Source organism: Sceloporus occidentalis, unplaced genomic scaffold (genome assembly GCF_023333645.1).
Source record: "Sceloporus occidentalis isolate IW3139 unplaced genomic scaffold, rSceOcc1.0.p SCAF_1, whole genome shotgun sequence".
NCBI lineage: Eukaryota > Metazoa > Chordata > Lepidosauria > Squamata > Phrynosomatidae > Sceloporus > Sceloporus occidentalis.
The window spans coordinates 141,010,063-141,028,368 of record NW_028316981.1 but is presented as its reverse complement, the minus strand read 5'-3'; the positions used below and the strand labels follow the sequence as shown (position 1 = coordinate 141,028,368).

The window sequence follows — 18,306 nt, the reverse complement described above, 5'->3', positions numbered from 1 at the left end:
TAATCAGAGAGTAGTCTTCAGCTTAGTAACGGAGATCAGACATGACTTGATATCCTTATCAATAGGGAATACCTTTACCTTGACTCTTAAGGGAAAGCCAGCTCAAAGTCTATCCACAGAGACATCTGAATGGCCGTGGCACACGGTACATTTCCCATCGGAAGAGACAGAAACCGCCATCCAGAAGGGATAGGCGCATGACCTCTGACACTCATCCCCCAAGGCATCCTCAGCAGACCCTAGCCCTGACAGTGGAGTCCAAAGGAGGCAAGCAGACCTTGCCTTGGACACTGTCTGGCAGAGGAATTAGTGACAGACCCTAAGGGCCTCTGAAGGTGCCGGGCATGAGCTCTCCCAGAAGGAGGCCACGGAGCCCGAGAAACCCACGAAGAACCATGGATCCCGGCCATGAAGGCCTTCGGCTTCACATCGGATTGTTTCTGCAGTGTGTGTGTGTTGGGCCTTTAAGACGCTCTTTCTGCGCATGCGCATCGCGCGCTCCTCTTCCTCTCAACTCGGCGCAGATTGACAAGGGCCTTAGCCCGTTAGGAGCCGCCTGGCTTCGAGCCTTTAGCAGCCAATGAGAGTAAGGCGTCCCGCCCCTTCGCTCTGCGCCCCGTGCGCATGCGCCGTGCACCTGGTTGCTACCCGCTCTCCCTTTACCCTCTTTGTCAGGGAGGAGTGGGCGGAGCCGAAGGAGGAGGAGGGATTTTCCCATAATGCCTTGGGCGGAGGGAGTGTTGGGGGGATGCACTGCGAGGCAGGAGGAGGGCCACTGCTGCTGCTGCTGCTGCTGCAATTGAAGGGTAGAGGCCCCCATTTTGGAAGCCATTTAGGCTTTGGGCCGAGAGGGGCTTCCTGTGCTTGTGAGGGGCTGCATCTCCTCAGGGCAGAGGCATAAGTGGCTGCTTCCCCTTTGGACACCCCTCTGGAGGTAAGTGGTGGAGCAGGGTGCCCTCATGGCCACAAATGGAGGACATCCAAAGGGGGGGGGGTGATACAGGTAAACAATAGAGCCATAGAATGATAGAGTTGGAAGAGAGCACAAGGGCCCTGATCCAGTCCAGCCCCCTTCTGCCATGCAGGAACTCCATCAAAGCATCCCCTGTGACAGATGGCCATCCAGCCTCTGCTTAAAGACCTCCAAGGAAGGAGACCCCACTACACTCTGAGGAAGGAGTGTGTTCCACTGCCGAACAGCCCTTACGCTCAGGAAGTTCTTCCTAATGTCGAGGTGGAGTCTCTTTTCCTGGAGCTTGCATCCATTATTCCAGGTCCTAGTCGCTGGAGCAGCAGAAAACAAGCTTGCTCCCTCCTCAACATGACACCCCTTCAAATATAGAGGGCCTTTGGAACCGCTCATTGTTCGGAAATGGAGGGTGTGTCCGGGGAAAGTAGGACATCATTCTCGGTGGGGTTTGTGTGCCTTCGTGTCTGTGGCTGTTGTGTTTGACTTATGGCCACCCCCCTCAAGGGGAGCTTCTGGCGGGGGTCTTCTAGGGCTGAGAGAGTGTGACTTGATGGGAGTGGGCTTCCATGCCTGAACCAGGACTCGAACCCTGGCCTCCAGAGCCATACTTCCGCACTCAGACCTCTGCGCCACACTGGCTCTCTATTATAACCATTCTATAGTGTTGTTACTATTATTATTATTATTATTATTATTAGCATGCTCATTGGTTTCAAGCTCATGATCATTAATAATCATTATATGAGTAGTGTGTGTGTTGTGTGCCTTTATTTCTAACTTAGGTGAACCTATGCTGGGGTTCTCTTGGCAAGTTTTGTTCAGAGGAAGTTTGGCCATGGCCTTCTTCCCCTGCGAGGCTGAGAGAGTGTGACTTCTTATTGCCCAAGGCCACCCAGGGGGTTTCCATGGCTGAGTAATGATTCAAACCCTGGTCTCCAGAGTCCTTTAGTCAAACGCTCAGACCACTAGGCCACACTGGCTCCCCTCTGTTTCCTTTTTCAGTGACTGTGATACAAAGAGTGGCCTCCATGTTTCTCAGTCTGCTTCTCTTGCTGCAGGTCTTCATCCTGTTGCGAAGTCCCTTTGTAGGTCTAACACTGCTGCCTCAGGAGTTCACTGTTAGGGATGGTGAAGCTGTTGGCTCCCTTTCGCTCCTATTGGAAAATGTCTGGTAGCCGTATGATGATGGGTGCAGGGCAGGGGGAACAAAAGTATGTTAGAATCACCTCTCTCTCAAATTAATTTGCCATTGTAATCTGGTTTAAAGAACAACAGCAAAAGGCTGCTCTTTTGCCCTTGTCAACATGATGAAAAGGATGACCCTTGTGCTCTCTTCCAACTTTATGATTCTATCAAGAGCTTCTGTGCCTTCAAGTCTCTTCTGACTCATGGAGACCCTAAGGTGACCCTGTCATTAGGTTTCCTTGGTTGGATTTGTTCAGAGGGGTTTTACCATTGCCTTCCCCTGAGGCTGAGAGCATGTGACTTGGGCAAGGTCATCCAGTGGGTTTCATGGCTGGGCAGGGATTGAACCCTGGTCTGCAGAATTCCCAGGATTCCCTAGCACTGAGACAGGGCAGTTAAAGTGGTCTCAAACTGGATCATTTCTGCAGTGTGTTCTGGACCTATGGCAGTCCTCTTGCTATTCCATATGATAGCTGACCTGTAAACTGTACTCAGAAGTTATGGCTGGAGGAGAAGTGTTTGACTTTAAAGGCAGAGATGAATGAATGCAGAATTATATTAAACATGAAACTGTGTAGCCGATAGCCTATTAATGTTCCTGCCCAAGAGAAATTTGAGACAAAAGTAATTTGACCTGTAAAAGAAATTATTTTCTCAGAGAAAATGTCAAGTTTTCATGTTCTTGTGTGTTCTCTATTAGGCTGAACTTTAGAGCTGTTTAAAGGCTGTATCTTTTCAGAGTGCCTTCAGGGGCATTTAGAAAACTTGGTGTTTAGAAACGTCCCCATATTAAAGCCATCTTTCTCAGAGAAAAGATATATGTTGAAATAAAGGAGTCAGCATGATGGCATATAGTTCCATGATAAACATTTATTGGAAACAGACTTTAAACAGCTCTAAAGTTCATCTCCAATGAGGGGATCAAGGTAGTTAAGAAGAGATAGTTGTCGTTACGACATTTGCAAATCCACAAAATATGCATTATATCTTAAGCCTAGAAGAGGAAAATTTTATATGTTTTCATTTTGTTTAAAGAATTAGAATGCAAATTCAATCTATAGCTCTATAGTTTTCATCCTGTTATAGCTGCACCCTTGAATCCCAACAGTCTGGCTATGAGTTGACATTGCTGGGTAAGTGGCTGTGGTTGCCATAGAGAGCTCTTTGTTGATCTTTCCTGGGCCAACGAAGTTGCAGTTCAGTTTGCTCCTAAGGGAGTATATATGTGGATGAGCAGTTTCTGGTCTAAAAGACAAATCAAGCAAATCTCTAAACAGAGCTGGAAGCCTATTGCATTTTAGAAAACGACATCTCACAGAATAGCTGAATGTGTTAGACTAGAGTATTTTCTGTGTTCTACGCTGTTGTTGTGTGTCTTCAAGTCATTTTGGACTTACTGCAACCCTAAGGCAAATCTATCATGGGGTTTTCTTGGCAAAATTTATTCAGAGGGTGTTTGCCTTTGCCTTTGCCTTCCTTTGAGGTTGAGAGAATGTGACTTGCCCAAGATCACCCAGTGGAGTTCCCTGGCTGAGTAGGAATTCAAGCCCTGGTCTCCAGAGTCATAGGCCCCATACAGACAGGCCAAAATAAAGCTGCTTCAGGTCACTTTGGAGGTATGCTGTTTAAATGATGCATGTGTAGTAAGGACTGGAGCACAGCTTCTGGACTCTTAGGGTGCATGCATCATTTAAAAAGCATACCTCCAAAGTGACCTGAAGCAGCTTTATTTTGGCCTGTCTGTATGGGGCCATAGTCAAAACACTATATCACATTGGTTCATGTGCCCTACATTGCTCTTTGCCATTTATGAGGTATGCAAATTATTTAACCTAGCTTACTCTACATTCTCCAACAGACAATCAAAAACTTTAACTGTATAATATAGAGGACAAGATGAAAATTAAATTATGTTCATTTTATTAGATTAGTGAGTCATATTAATGACTAAACAACTTTGTCAGAAACTAAACAACTTTGTCAGAATATAGCCAATATGAAATAGTGTCCTCACACTAATTCAGTAAAAATTTGATTAAATTAAAAATAAATCAGATGTAAAGGATGGAAATATTTCTCTTGGGAGAGATAACAGGGGCCTGAAGCAAATGAACATGGATGAAATTTATGAAAGGCCTTTAGAAGGTTCTCTTTAAAGCCATTAGGTTTTTAGAGATATTGGTTACTGATTTACATTTTTCATGCCTCTCTTTGAAGCCCTCAGGATTAGATTGTTTGCCTTTTTTTTTAGAAAAAGGAAGTCAGAAATCGGGGTTCTCAGAAATCTGATGAAGGCCCTAGTAGTTACTTATGCTCTGTCTCTCTCTGGCTTTTCTTCGCGAACGAAGATTCAGGAAGGACTCATCCCACACTTTCTATAAGCACATTGATGACTAAAAAGGCCAATCCCAGATAAACAAATCCAGTTGCAGAAGGCACAGCAGAGTGTCTCTTTGGATGATATGTCCAAGTTGTGTTTCTTTCTGCGCTGTCATTTCTCTTCGAGACTCGTTCGCTGTGAGTTTTCAAAAAAGGCTGCAGCATTGTGGATAGTGCGTCTCCATGCCTCCCGGTGCGAGGCCAGGGCGGACCATTGTTGGTCATCGATTTGGCCAAGCCTGAGATGTTGTTTCAGGAAGTCCCTGTATCTCTTCTTTGGAGCGCCCCTCTTACACTGACCTGTGGCAAGTTCACCGTAGAGTATTATTTTTGGGAGGCGATGGTCCTCTATCATAGAAACGTGTCCTGCCCAGCGCAGCTGCATTTACTTATGCTAGAGCGTCTACTAATGGTAATGTTTTCAGACATGGAATGAACCACTGTGTGAGACCTTTTTATCCATTCTCTTATTTCTTTCTTTCTGCTTTCCTTTGTTTCCAGGGCTTCCCCCTTCCCTAATTCACAATGAAGAGTGCCCGTGGCAGCAGCTCTTCCTTCCAAGGTGCTACTGCCAATGGTGTGGATCTCAGCCTAACAGGATTACCCATGCAAGTCCTTCAACGTCCCAGCAGTGCCACTCCAGGCAAGCACATTGCTCGCTCTATTTCTGTCATTACAGAGAACAAGCCCAAACGGAATATCCTAGTGAGTATTGTGGATAAACCAATTGTTTTCATCTGAGTTTATTATTATGATTTCTCAGCATGTTTCTGGTAGATATGTTTTCTTTAAGTGCAATTGGTCCTCCACATTTGTGGTTTTGACTTTTGTAGATTTGACTATTTGCGGATTTGATTAACGTGTTCTCTCTAGGAATTGTTAGATCCTGCATGGCTCTGTGGCCAACTTTCACCAGAAGTTGCACAGGAGGACTTAGAAATTCCTAGAGAGAATACTTCTCTAGGCATTTTAGGTCCTTCAACACAATTCTATAGTCGACTTCAGTGGATGTTGACCATAGAGTTGCGCTGAGGACCTAGAGATTCCTAGAGAAATGTTCTTTCAGGTAAAAAAAAAAACAGTGGTTTTTTATTTACACTTTTTCCACTTTCACAAAGCTCCTGTGTGCCTAACCCCAGGGAATGTGGCAGGTTCTCTAAGGCAAATCTATCATAGGGTTTTCTTGGCAGGTTTCTTCAGAGGGGGCTTGCCATTGGCATCCTCTAAGGCTGAGAGAGTGTGACTTGCTCAAGCTTACCCAGTAGGTGTTTATGCTCAAGCAGGGAATTGAACCATGATCTACAGAACCGTAGACCAATGCTCAAACCATTACACCATGCTGGCTTTCATTTATAGCATCGCATATGCTTTATTCTGTGCAAAGTAACTTGAGAGGTTTTTAGCATTTTGTAACGCAAGAGAAGTTTAACTTAATGATGCTAGAAATGAAATCCCCCCACTGCCCCCCACCCCCGTAGACTTTCTCTCTATGTTTAACTTCTAACTGAGGGAACACAGAGGACATTATCCTGGAATGCAAAGATGGACTAAGTTTCAACCATTCACACAGTGGGCTGTAAGGGAGGTGTATATATAGGGTAGTGTTATTATTTGCCTTCTGTTAGGCAGTTTTGAAGTATTATCAAACTTCACTGCTACACACAGGAAACTCATAAGAAATATTGCTTCTGAGGGATAAGTGACACAAGATACGTACTGTACGTGTCCTTGCTTCCGTAAGGTTTACAAGGGCTTCTAGTTCCCACCAATCTTTTTTCTATCCTATATTAAAAATGGGAGAGTAACTCTAAATTTAAGTTGCATTATTCAAACGGAAGACAAAAGGAAGAATGAGAGACATCTTCCACAAGATCCGGGAACTCAAAGGAAAGTTCAAACCAAGGGTGTACATGCTTTGGTGAAAAGAGGAGCATACTGCAAGATCAAGAAGTAACAAAAAGACTATGGAAGCAATACACAGAAGAGCCATATAAAAGAGATGAAAAATGAATGACACATGGAATAAAGAACTATGCAAAGATGAACCCTACATTCTAGAGAGTGAGATGGAAGTTGCAGTGAGAGAAACTAGGAAAAATAAATCACAAGGAATAGATGATATTCCAGTGGAACTGATATAATCCACACAGACAGAATAAACTCTACTGATAACTAAAATATGTCAACAAATGTGGAAAAAAATGGTGGCCAATATACATCCCCATCTGCAAAAAAAGGAGACACAAAAGCCTGTAGCAACTATAGGACCATAGCATTAATTTCTCATACAAGCAAAATCATTCTCAAAATTCTTCAGAATAGACTCCAATCATATATGGGGAGAGAAATCCCAAACATATAAGTGGGGCTCAGAAAAGACAGAGGCACTAGAGACCACATAGCATACATATGATGGTTTATTTATTTTTATTTTATTTATTTATTTTTATATATAAAATAAAAACATGATGGTTAGTGGAACACAACAAAGAATTCCAGAAGATCAGCATGTGTTTTATAAATTATAGCAAAGACTTTGCATAGATCACGAAAAGCTGTGGAATGCCCTCAGAGATGTGGGAGTGCCACTACATTTGATTGTCCTGATGAGAAATCTACTTAGGACAAGAGGCTACTGTTAGAACGGAATATGGAGAAACAGAATGGCTTCCAATTGGAAAAGAGGTCAGACAAGGCTGCATTTTATCTCCCTAATTGTTCAAAAAATATCATATGAAGAGCGGGTTTAGATTTAGAAGATGTGGGAGTGAAGATAAGAAAAACAACAAAAATCTAAGATATGCAGATGACAGCATACTATTAGCGGAAAACAACATAGATGTGGAGCAATTACTAAGGAAGGTCAAAGAAGAAAGTACAAAGGCAGTCTTATTGCTGACCATAAAGAAAACAAAAACAATGTCCATGGAGGATAAACACAAATTCAATTAAGATAATGAGAAAATTGAAATACGCAGTTAAAGATTTCTTGTAGCTTGGATCAGACAGTCAAGAAACTGGAAGAAGGCTAGGAATAGGTAGGGCAGTCACGAAAGAACCTGACAGAATCCTAAACGGTAAAAATATACAACTGAGCACCAAAGTTAGAATCATCCAATCCATTGTATTCCCCATCTCCATGTATGGATATGAGAGATGGGCACTGAAGAAAGCAGATTGAAAGATCCACTCATTTGAGATATGGTGCTGGAGAAGAATGCTGAGAGTACCGCAGATGGCCAAAAAGACAAACAAATGGATCCTAGAACAGATCAAGCCTCAACTCTGGAAGCCAAGATGATGAAACTGAGGCTGTGGTACATTGGCCACTTCATGACAAGGTGTGATTTGTTGGAAAAAACATCAATGCTAGGAAAGGTAGAAGACATTAGAAAAAGAGGAAGACTGCACGCCAGATAACTAGATTCAATCAGGGAGGTCTTGGGCCTGAATCTGCAGGACCTGAGCAGAGCAGTGGAGGAAAGGGGATCTTAGAGATATCTCATCCATAGGGTTGCCATGAGTCAGGGTTGACTCGAAGGCAGTTAATAACAAGCAATATTCAAATTTGAAAAAGAGATTCACTCTTATGGATTTTCTCTTAATAATCTATTTCAAATTCTTCTGTACAGAAATAGAACGAATTTTCACATTTGTGCAAAAAGTCTGTATATCCTTTTTTACCAGTATATAAATACACATTTCTCCATATTTGCAGCTTTGACTTCTGTATATTTGATTATTCACAGATTTTATTAATACAGTATATTCTTTCTAGGAATATCTGGGTCCTCCAGCACAGCTCTGTGGTCAGCTAACCAAAAGTCACACTGAAGGGCCTAGAGATTCCTAGTGAGAACACTCCACTAGGCATTTGTAGCTCCTTCAGCACAATTCTGTGGTTATTGTCTGGCAGATGTTGACCACAGAGATGCACTGGAGGACCTAGAGATTCCTAGAGAGGTGTTTTCTTAGGTAAAAACACCGTGTTTTTGCTATTTGGGGTTTTCCACATTCACAGGAGTCCTGTGCCCATAACCCCAGTGAATGTGGAGGGACAAGTGTATTAATTTTTATTGTAAATTATATATGTTTCATTAAAAAAAGCAAAAGCAAGGTAACAAGGAGCACTGCCAAATTCACCTTTCAACCCTTCCAGTGTCATTGGTATCCTATAATCTGCCAGTGCTCAATTAGCTTCTTCCTGTTAAGGTGGATGAAGATGAGGTGCTTTTAATATTCAAGCCTTAGAAAACTCTTTAAAAGGTATCCTTTTATGACCAACTCAGCATTGTTGTTCTGTGTGTTTTTTTCCACCTAGGAAGATGCAGGATCTGGCTCCTCCAGAGCTATGAACAATTTGCGAAGATCCAACAGCACAACTCAGGTTAACCAGCAGGTGAATGGTACTTTCAGGTGAGCCTCAAAGAAATCTTTCTGAAGACTAGTGCATAGGATCTCTCAGAGCCTGATTAATATGTGTTTGCCTTTCAGAGCATATTGGAAATGGGGCTATTTTGCTTGTAGAGGGCTTCCTCCAAGTTGAGCAGAAAACTTGGGAGCAGTTTATAGTGATGAATGAGTTAGCCGCTTGCAAAGCAGTTGAATGTCTTTTGGAAATGAATAAAGCAGCAATATGTTTACAATCCTCCAAGGCCGCTGATTAATACTGTGTTCTTGTTTTTCTTCAGTGCTGAACACCATGGAGACTTCTTGACTTTGTTCGACAGCAGCTCAGGTGGAAGAAAGAAACTGGCAAGTTTGAGCAAAGTCTCGCCAGAAAAGAAAACCACATGGAACATCCTAGTAAGGGCAAGGGTATATCAGGAAGTACAAATATCAAAGGAACATTAGTTTAGATTGGTGGAGTTAGTCCTAATCTTTGTTCCTTTAGCCTTTTGTTGCTAAGATGGACAATTTTCTCGGAAGGCATTTATGGCCATCTGAGATAAATATTTTGCGAAAAGAATATGAAACCTTTACCATCACTAATATATCTGTTATTGGAAACAGCATTTTACCAATATTTGAATGGCTTAGTCTGTCACTAGAGAAATGGAGTGTGTCCAGAGGAGGGCGACCAAAATGGTGAAGGCTTTGGATACCATGCCTTATGAGGAGAGACTTAGGGAGCTGGGTATGTTCAGCCTGAAGAAGAGATGATTAAAAGGTGATATGATAACTGTTAAACTATTTGGAAGGGTGTCATATTGTGGCTGGAGCAAGCTTGTTTTTTGCTGTTCCAAAGAATATGACATGGAACAATGAATGCAAGCTACAGGAAAAGAGATTTCACCTAAACATTAGGAGGAATTTCCTGACAGAGCTATTTAACAGTGGAACACACTCCCTAAGAGTGTGGTGGAGTCTCCTTCCTTGGAGGTCTTTAAACAGAGGTTGGATGGCTATTGGGGTGATTTGATTCTGTGTTTCTACAAAGCAGGAGGTTGGGCTAGGTTGCCCTTGTGGTCTCTTCCAACTCTATGATTCTATGAAATGTAACTTCCTGGGTGCAGTTGCCATAATTATTACTATAATGAGTACTGTGTGGAATGTGCTTACATAGACCGCACTTTAGCATATGAATATGTCTTCTCCCAAAAATTAAAAAGACGTGAAAAAGGGACTCCCTGCAGTGCTAGTATCCCTGGTTCATGACAAGGGATAGAATATCTCCCTACTGGCACTAAATGCTAGTGCAGCATTGACACTGAGTATGCTGGATATCATCTGGAAAGGCTCTAATGTTGCAGTCAAAAAGCAGTTTCTACCACAGCCTGTCTAGCTCTGTAGCTCTAGGCTAAGAATGGGTAGAGGAAGGGGCTTCCAAGAAAGAAGTAATAATGCGAGGAATGAAGGAGAGTACTGTTCAGCTGTCACTTTTTTTTCCTGTGCTGTTGTCTAGCATTTCTTATCGGTAGTTTTCAACAATAGGTTAACATGGTCTCTATAGCTTATGAGTGTCAGGAACACAGACATACCACTAATAACCTCAAATCTCAGAGTTTGTCCCCCTTGCAAGTTTCAGTGTCTGAAGAGAGAAGCATATGTTTCCCTTTGTAAGAGTTATGGTAGAATTTTAACTGGATACTCTGCTATTTCTAATTATGTTGTGCAGGATGAGCAGCCCAGAACTTTTCCTGCCCCATCTGGGCCTAGGGAGGCCCCTGTAGGCATGAGGAAGAAAGAAATCTATGTGCCACTTGCAGCCAATTTCACTGCTAATAACAGGTAGGAAAAGTATATTGCATATTGACAACTGAATATAGCTTCTTAAGTTTTTGAGGAATAACTGAAGTAGAGCTGCAGCTGCTGCTCCTCCTTTTCTTATTATTTATTTATATCCAGACTTTTTCCTCAGTTCAGGACTCAAGGCAGCTTACAACTGTTAAAACAAACTTAGCTAAAATATCACAACATACAAAAGTTAAAATGTAATGGAATTAAAACCAATTAAAAACATAAACCATTGAAAAGGAAGCAGCAAATAGAGCATCCAGCATATTATGCAAGGCCCATTCCCTCTAAGCAATCAGTCTTCAAAACCTGTCCAGAAGAGAAAGGTCTTCACCTGCCTGAGGAAAAATTTCAAGGAGAATACCAGTCTAGCCCTTATGGAAAGGGAGTTCCAGATGTGGGAGAAGCCTTTGAGAATGCCCTCACCCATGTTCCCATCAGGTGTACTTGTAAAGGTGGTGGGACGGAAGAAAGCGCCTCCTCAGAAATTCTCAAAAAATGGGTGGTTTCATAAAGGAGAATGTGATTTTTTGTGTTTTGCAAAATTCCATTACATTTTAACTTTTGCTGAAGTAGGATTTGTACTAGCAATATCGTTAGAATAACTAGGATGTACTTCTGTCTCAATCTATGTGATTTTGAGAGTTTCAGTTCCTTTAGTCTCTGTTCCTTAATTTGACATTCCAAATTAGGGCCACCAGATCTTTACCAGATAATGTTACATGTTGTATCTTTAAAAATTCCCCAGTGACTAAGAAGGTGGAGCCATATTGTGTTTGGCTCCCCTGGTCCTTTCACCCTCCTTTTCTACTTTTTGTGGCAAGCAAGGTTTTGCTCCTCAGTAGACAGAGGAATAGGTGAAAGAACCAATGGAACATAATCACAACAGCAGCACTGTCTTTTTGTGCCTCTTCCCTTTAAAAGGACACTCGCTATTTTCAAATGGGGACATAGCAAGCCTATTTTGAACCATCTGTCATCATAATACTTGCTTATTGCTGAACCCTGTCCATGTAGTCAGTGCTTTTCCTAAAGGGAGGTAGTACAGCTCTGTACAAGATAGTCTACAGTAGAGATGAAGACCCTTCTTTCTATGGAAGACCTATTTCCATTGTGGATAACAGTTCATTGGCCTCATGCCTATGATAGGCAGGGTTGTAGACACTGTTTTGTGGAGAATACATAGTTCTTCTTTTTCTTCCTCCTTCCCAGTGGGCTGCTTTAGGAAGGGTGGAAAACTCTTGCAAGAATTTTGAACTGGTTGCCCACAGAAGGACTTTGAAACTGGCTAGGATCCAAAGGGGTTGCTAGGGTACAGGTAATCCACCCTTTTTTACCCCATCGGGTCAGAAGGGTCCAGTAGGCAGTAGCTTACACAAACAGGACCATCGCCTTGCTTGTTGTGTTGACTTTTTTGTTTAGTTAATACAGAGTGCATCTACAGTAGAAATGGTGTAGTTTGACACCACATTAACTGCCATGGCTCCATCCTACAAAATCCTGGGATTTGTAGTTTTGTGAGGCACCAACACTCTTTGACAGAGGCCAAAGATCTTGTAAAACTATAAAGCCCAGGATTCCCTAGAATGCCAATACAGCACTTAAAGTGGTATCAGACTGCTTTATTTCTACAGTATAGATACACCCATAGTGTGGAAATCATTCTGTAGTTATACTGACATGTTTGCCTTCTTTCCTGTGAGGAGTAACAAAGGTGCCATGGGCAACTGTGTCACCACCATGGTGCATAACAACTATTCCACTGCAGACAAGGGTCCTGCACCTAAGAGTTCCAACCAGGCCACAACCTCCCTCAAGTAAGTCCTTTTGTAATCCTGTTTTACCTATCCTTTCAAAGAGGGTTGCAAATTGGTTGTAGTTGGAAGGAATGAATGAGTACCTGTTCTCAACTCTACCCTTCACACAATAAATAAAAACAGTTTATTTTTAGGGGAACTTGTATTTCTAGGAGATCTTGTATTAGCTCAGCATCTCATAATCACAGTTATACTAGATGTGAGCAAAAGGTGCTTTTGCCACTGAATGCTAAATAAATATTTTTTTCTGTCTGTCTTCCCACCCACTGATACTTTTTGGCTTCATCCCACAACTTATGCAAGTAAATGAAAACAAATTCTTGTTTTCAAATTATTTTTCTGTAAAGAGGCATAAATATCTATCCGCTGGTTCATGCTTGCTGCTCTAGCAGCTTAGCAGCACTTACCCTTTATATTGGGGAAGATAAACATTGGTCCCACAGATGCTGGACTGCAGGGCCTATCATCTCTAGCCAGCATAGCCAGTGGTGGAGGATCATGAAAGCTAAACAATATCTGAAGAGTAACATTCAGCTTGATATTAATACATTATTATTTATCTATTTCATTTGTTTGTTGCCTTTCTCCTAAGGCGGGATCCAAGGTGGTTCTCAAAGAGAATCAATTAAAAGAACTTGTAAAACAATTAAAAATCACCACATCAACTATATAAAAGCATTTAAAAGGTATACAAAAGTTAAATAAATAAATAAACCATACTTTCCAAAAAGAAGCCTTCCTGCTTACTCATTAAAAACCTGCTTAAACAAAAACATCTGCCTGCTAGCGAAAGGAGAGCAGGGAGGAAATCAGCCTAACCTCCTGTGGGAGGGAGTTCCAGAAGGTGGGAGCAGCCACTGAGAAGCTTCTCTCTGTTGTCCTCACCAAACGAGCCTGGGATGGTGGCAGGACTGAGAGAAAGCCCTCCCCTGTAGCTCTTGAAACTCTGAGAGGTTTGTATGGGGAGATACGGTCTTTCAGATAGTCTGGAACTTGGCGCTTTTATACTATCTTTTTCATTAAGGGAAGTTTAACATGAGATAGTAGGGTGAAGAAAGGCTTCTTGCCCACAGAAGGTATGTCTTAGGGCTTGTCTTCACTGGCCAAAATACTCTGGGCTGCCTCCAGAATATTCTGGCCCCAAATGTTCCCTGAATTCCTCCTCTTACCTGTGCTGTCTTCACAGTGTTGACAAACAGCTGCCATCCCGCATGATCCCTGTTCATTTGCCAGCAGTGCTGCTGAGGTCAAAAGGTGCCCAGCCATGTTATCAACTCAGGGCACCAAGAGCCGATAACATGGCTGGCCACCTCATTCTGACTTCAGAATGACATGTGCCTGCAGTGATGCTGTCAAATAGCTCACAGAGACCGCATGGAAAGGCAACTGCCTGTCATTGCTGTAGAAAGAACCAAAAACCCATAACAAATAATAAGGTTTTTAAATTTGAATATAGGGCTGAATTGAGTGCAGACATTGTGAAGATAGTCTGCTCCCAATTTGGAGTTTTGGCTGTGCATTATGGCAACAGCTCATGAAGAAGGGTTCACACCTGAAACACGTTGGCTAAATAAAAGAAAAAAATATTATAAACAACAGCTTAATAAACAAAGAAAAAATTATTTCAGTAATAACACCTGAGTACCTCTCATCTCCAGGGAATTCAGAGTAAATAGCCCATGTAGATAAGCCATGAGAGAATACGGTATCAAAAATGTCTGAATTAACAATGCTCTTCATCATACCCAAGCGGACATGCCATGAGCCCATGTGATAATATGCATATTGAAGATTTGTGGAGCAGTCTAGTTACATCTAATAGTTATTGTTGCCTTCTTTCCGTAGTAACATTATCAAAGCCACTTCTAATGAAGATACAGAGAGCAGCAGCTATTTGAAGTCTCAGAAAAACCTTTCCAGCAGCAACATCCTGGCCCGGAACAATAATACCAGTAGTAGCAGTAAGCTGCTGAAGAGACAGGAAGTGTCAGAGGAGGAGGCTGAGAGGTGAGCATGAATGACATGATAGGAGAAAAGATGATGAGATGGCAGATCATGCAAAAGATGAGAGAAAACCATAAGACAGCTCCGAAAAGACGATATTCTTGTATTACCCCTTAGCAGCTTTAACAGGAATGCTCTTGGTCATTTCCAGTTGATACAGGCCATCTCTTTGACAGAACATTTTTAGCTCCATTAAAATACTGCTAACTCGCTTCTTTGATGCCTGCCGGTAGTTTTACCTTTAGATCATGGGTGGCAATCATGCAGTTTTCCAGATATTGTTGGACTGCAAGTCCCATCACTCTTTCTTGGTAAAGAAAATATCAGTTGCAGTCCAACAACAACTAGAGGACAACATGATTCCCACCTTTGCTATATTCTGAGTTTTGTGTTCAACATTATTTTCTATAACCCACACAATAAAGTCTCATTCTATATATAGGAGCAATATGTGCAAGACCTGTTTTTTGTCCGTGACACCCCTCTGCCTGCCTGTCTGCCTTATGGCAAGATCTGCTTTTCAAGAAACATTGCTTGGAAAGCAATACTCACTACTTCTGTGCCTCTTTGTACTCTTTTAGGTTCATTAACCAGGTTAACCTGGCTGCTGTGACAATCCAGCGCTGGTACAGACGGCATTCGCAGAGGCACAAGGAAGGTGTAGTTCAACTTGGCCACTTAATAGCTTCTAAAAGAGAGGTTTGTCTGCTGTATGTGTGTTGTATGAAGCAGGATTTTATGTTCTTGGCCCTGGTAACTAAGGAAAAGCAGTTTTTCTGCTATGAAAGAGGGATCCTAGACAGCGCTAGTCCTGCTACTTACACTGGAATGCAAGGTTGAGGATTAAACAGGCTTGAGGGGCTTTCTTGTATGGGAGAGCCCCCCCCCCCCCCCTGCATTCTGGAATTCTTCAGCACTGGAAGACAAAGCATTTGTAGAACTCTATCAGGTTTTTCTTTTGACATTTCTCTTTATGTGATTTCACTTAATCCAGAACATGCAGCATATTATCTGAAAGAAAGAATTACTGTAGTATTTCTGTGGATACAGTAAATTGTTCAAGGTTGTAATCAAGTCAGTTTTGCTGACAATGCCCCTGACATTTGCCCTCTGAAAGAAATAACCTTGTGTTGGAGGAGTCATTCCCAGACAAAACAAAAAGTCTTGCTAGTTAATCAGATCTCCCAAGGCTGTTTAATTTTGTATCACACATACTCTTCTCTTCAAATTCCTTTACAAGGGAATTCACATGTCAAAGTAAATTATGCTGGTTTACTGTAGATTACATCATTGTTCAAATTCATGGAATCAGTTTTACAAAAAAATATATAGTTTAGCAAAAACCTATAGAAAATGGCATATTTGGAGTTTAGGTGTTAGTAAATTGCAGGAGAAAAGGCTTGAGAATACAGGCTGAGTCTCCCTTATCTGGAATTTCAAAATTCGAAATATTTCAAAAGTCAAAACTTTTCATGAATGTCTGAGAATAGTGGCACCTTTGCTTTCTGATGGTTCAGTGCACACAAATTTGGTTTCATGCACAGAATTATTAAAAATATTGTATTAGATTATCTTCACACTATGTGTATGAAGTGCATATGAAACATAAATGAATTTTGTATTTAGACTTGGTTCCCATCTCCAAGGTATCTCATTATGTATATATATGCAAATACAGGTATTCCAAAATCCAATAAATAAATAAATCAGAAATCCAAATCACTTCTGGTCCCATGCATTTCAGATAAGGGAGATTCAATCTGCAGTTGCTTGACTACAGGAAGAGCATGGTGAAGATTGTGCGAGCCCCTGCAGCCCGATGCTGTTCTACCAGCACACACACTCACACAGATTTTTTGTTCCTTGTTTAACTGACATCTAAGATCTTGTGCCACTCTTTTCTCTGAAATCATGAAAGTGAGAATTTTGTCCTTAAAGAAAGCTATTCACAGATATTCAAGAGATGCCAATTTGTGTATTTACAACATCCTCCTCTGTTCTGAATTTGATCATGCACCTGATGTTCTAATATACAGTCATCCCTCCAAGTTTGTGAGCTAAGAATCCACAAATTTGATTATTCCTGGACTAGTGTACAGTGTGCCCGTGTCATACGCGGCTTTCAGCTTACGCTGAAAGCTGCGTACTGGAAGAGGCAATGGCATATGTGCCTGTGGCGCATGCACGCTATGCCACAGGCACAAGCCCGATTGATTTCAATGGGGCTCCAGCATATGCGGTATTTCCTTCCCCCGCATAACAGAAGGGCACACTGTATTTGCTGCCTCCTCCACTTCTGCCCTATATGTGACTGGAAAACTATGATCTGTCTAGGCATTTCTAGGTCTTCCAGTTGTAGTTGACCATAGAATTTTGCTGGAGCACTTAGAAATGCCTAGAGAAGGGTTCTCTCAGGTAAAAAATAGTGGACTTGCAATTGCAGTTTCCCACTTTTGTGAGGCTTGTGAAAGTTGAAGGCTGACTATAATCCCATATTAATACAAGTCTTTCATATATTTGCTACATTTTGTCAAAAGAATATATCTCCAGAGCACTTTGGCAGCATTTCATGGAAAATACTCCTTTTGTCTTTGTAGTAGGAAGGCCTTGTATCAGTTAATTTCCCACTACTGTCATGATCAATGGTTTGTTGTCAAAGCTGTTAGTCTTCCGTCATTGTGGCTATATAGTTTGTTGGTCATTCCGGAACAGAATGGCAGATTATTAAGAGCATCTTAGTATATAATAAACATATTGCTACAGATCAGTTTTTCTAGAGCAAGGGGTGGAGGGAAAAGGAAATATTGGAATAGCAAAGTTGAGCAGGCAGCTCACTGTGCCTTCTTCTAGAATGGAGTACTGATGAACTCAAAGATACATCATGTTGTTTATTCTTAAGGAAAGGCAGCAGCAACTCACAGAAGAAAGCAACATATTTGACTTACAAAGGAGGCGAGACGAGGAGAGGAGGAAGATTCGAGAGGAGAAGGCACGTCTTGCTAGAAAAGCAGCCATCCAGGTAGGGGCTTGGTAATTAAGGCTTGGCTTGGTAATTAAGAGGAATGGGTTTTTGTTTGTTCCTGTTTTGTTCAATTTGAAGTTAGATCAAGGAAGTTTTGTTTTTAATTTTTACTGGTACCGTATGTTAGAGGAGCAAGTGGACCATAGTATGGCACTGACACTTTTTTTTCCTTGTAGGAGCTGCAACAAAAACGGGCCCAAAAGGCCTTGGATTCTCAATGCTTGGTTCAGGAGGAGCTGGCAGTGATGACAAAATGCAAGAAAACGGGAAGAAGAAAACCTGAGAGTGGAGGCTCTGTGAAGAATATCAGCCCTGCTAACAGCATAGTTAAAGCAAACAATGCAGGTAAGAAGTACTGACAGATGTTGAAAACGTAGATCCAGAACTTACCTGAATTTTTCTCTAGCCCAGCTTTCATGTACTTACACTGGATCTGGTAGTAACAAAATGGTATTTTATGGTAGGCTGCAGTGAGGAGGTACAAGCTTAGTGTGTCATGCTAGAGATAATTAGGATAAGGAGTACCTTCATAAAAGCGTACATTGCACAAGCAAGCAATGTTAACAAAGATTCAGACAGCTGATGCATTTCTATAAATTTATAGTCACCAACTGATTTCTACAACTTTAAGATTGTGGAGAAAACTGGAAGAGACGACTTCAAAATAGAACAAATCTGGAGGTACCACAATT

General features: G+C 41.7%; 1 protein-coding gene across 10 annotated transcripts in view; it reads left to right on the top strand.

Moving 5' to 3' along the window:
• The first annotated feature begins 739 nt into the window (after positions 1 to 739).
• Positions 740 to 18,306, top strand: part of CEP131 (centrosomal protein 131) — a 35,946-nt gene continuing 18,379 nt past the window's right edge. For 9 of the 10 annotated variants that reach the window (XR_016282436.1, XM_089539569.1, XM_089539542.1 and 6 more), the window contains exons 1-10: positions 740 to 934; positions 5,036 to 5,239; positions 8,856 to 8,950; positions 9,226 to 9,340; positions 10,653 to 10,765; positions 12,475 to 12,588; positions 14,434 to 14,595; positions 15,174 to 15,291; positions 17,492 to 17,611; positions 17,791 to 17,959. Coding sequence is in view for 9 of the 10 variants with exons in the window: in XM_089539569.1 (XP_089395695.1) it covers positions 5,060 to 5,239; positions 8,856 to 8,950; positions 9,226 to 9,340; positions 10,653 to 10,765; positions 12,475 to 12,588; positions 14,434 to 14,595; positions 15,174 to 15,291; positions 17,492 to 17,611; positions 17,791 to 17,959 (1,186 nt within the window). In the remaining variant the exon portion in view is untranslated. The remainder of the gene's footprint in view (positions 935 to 5,035; positions 5,240 to 8,855; positions 8,951 to 9,225; positions 9,341 to 10,652; positions 10,766 to 12,474; positions 12,589 to 14,433; positions 14,596 to 15,173; positions 15,292 to 17,491; positions 17,612 to 17,790; positions 17,960 to 18,306) is intronic. The other variant, XM_089539526.1, reaches the window with a different exon arrangement.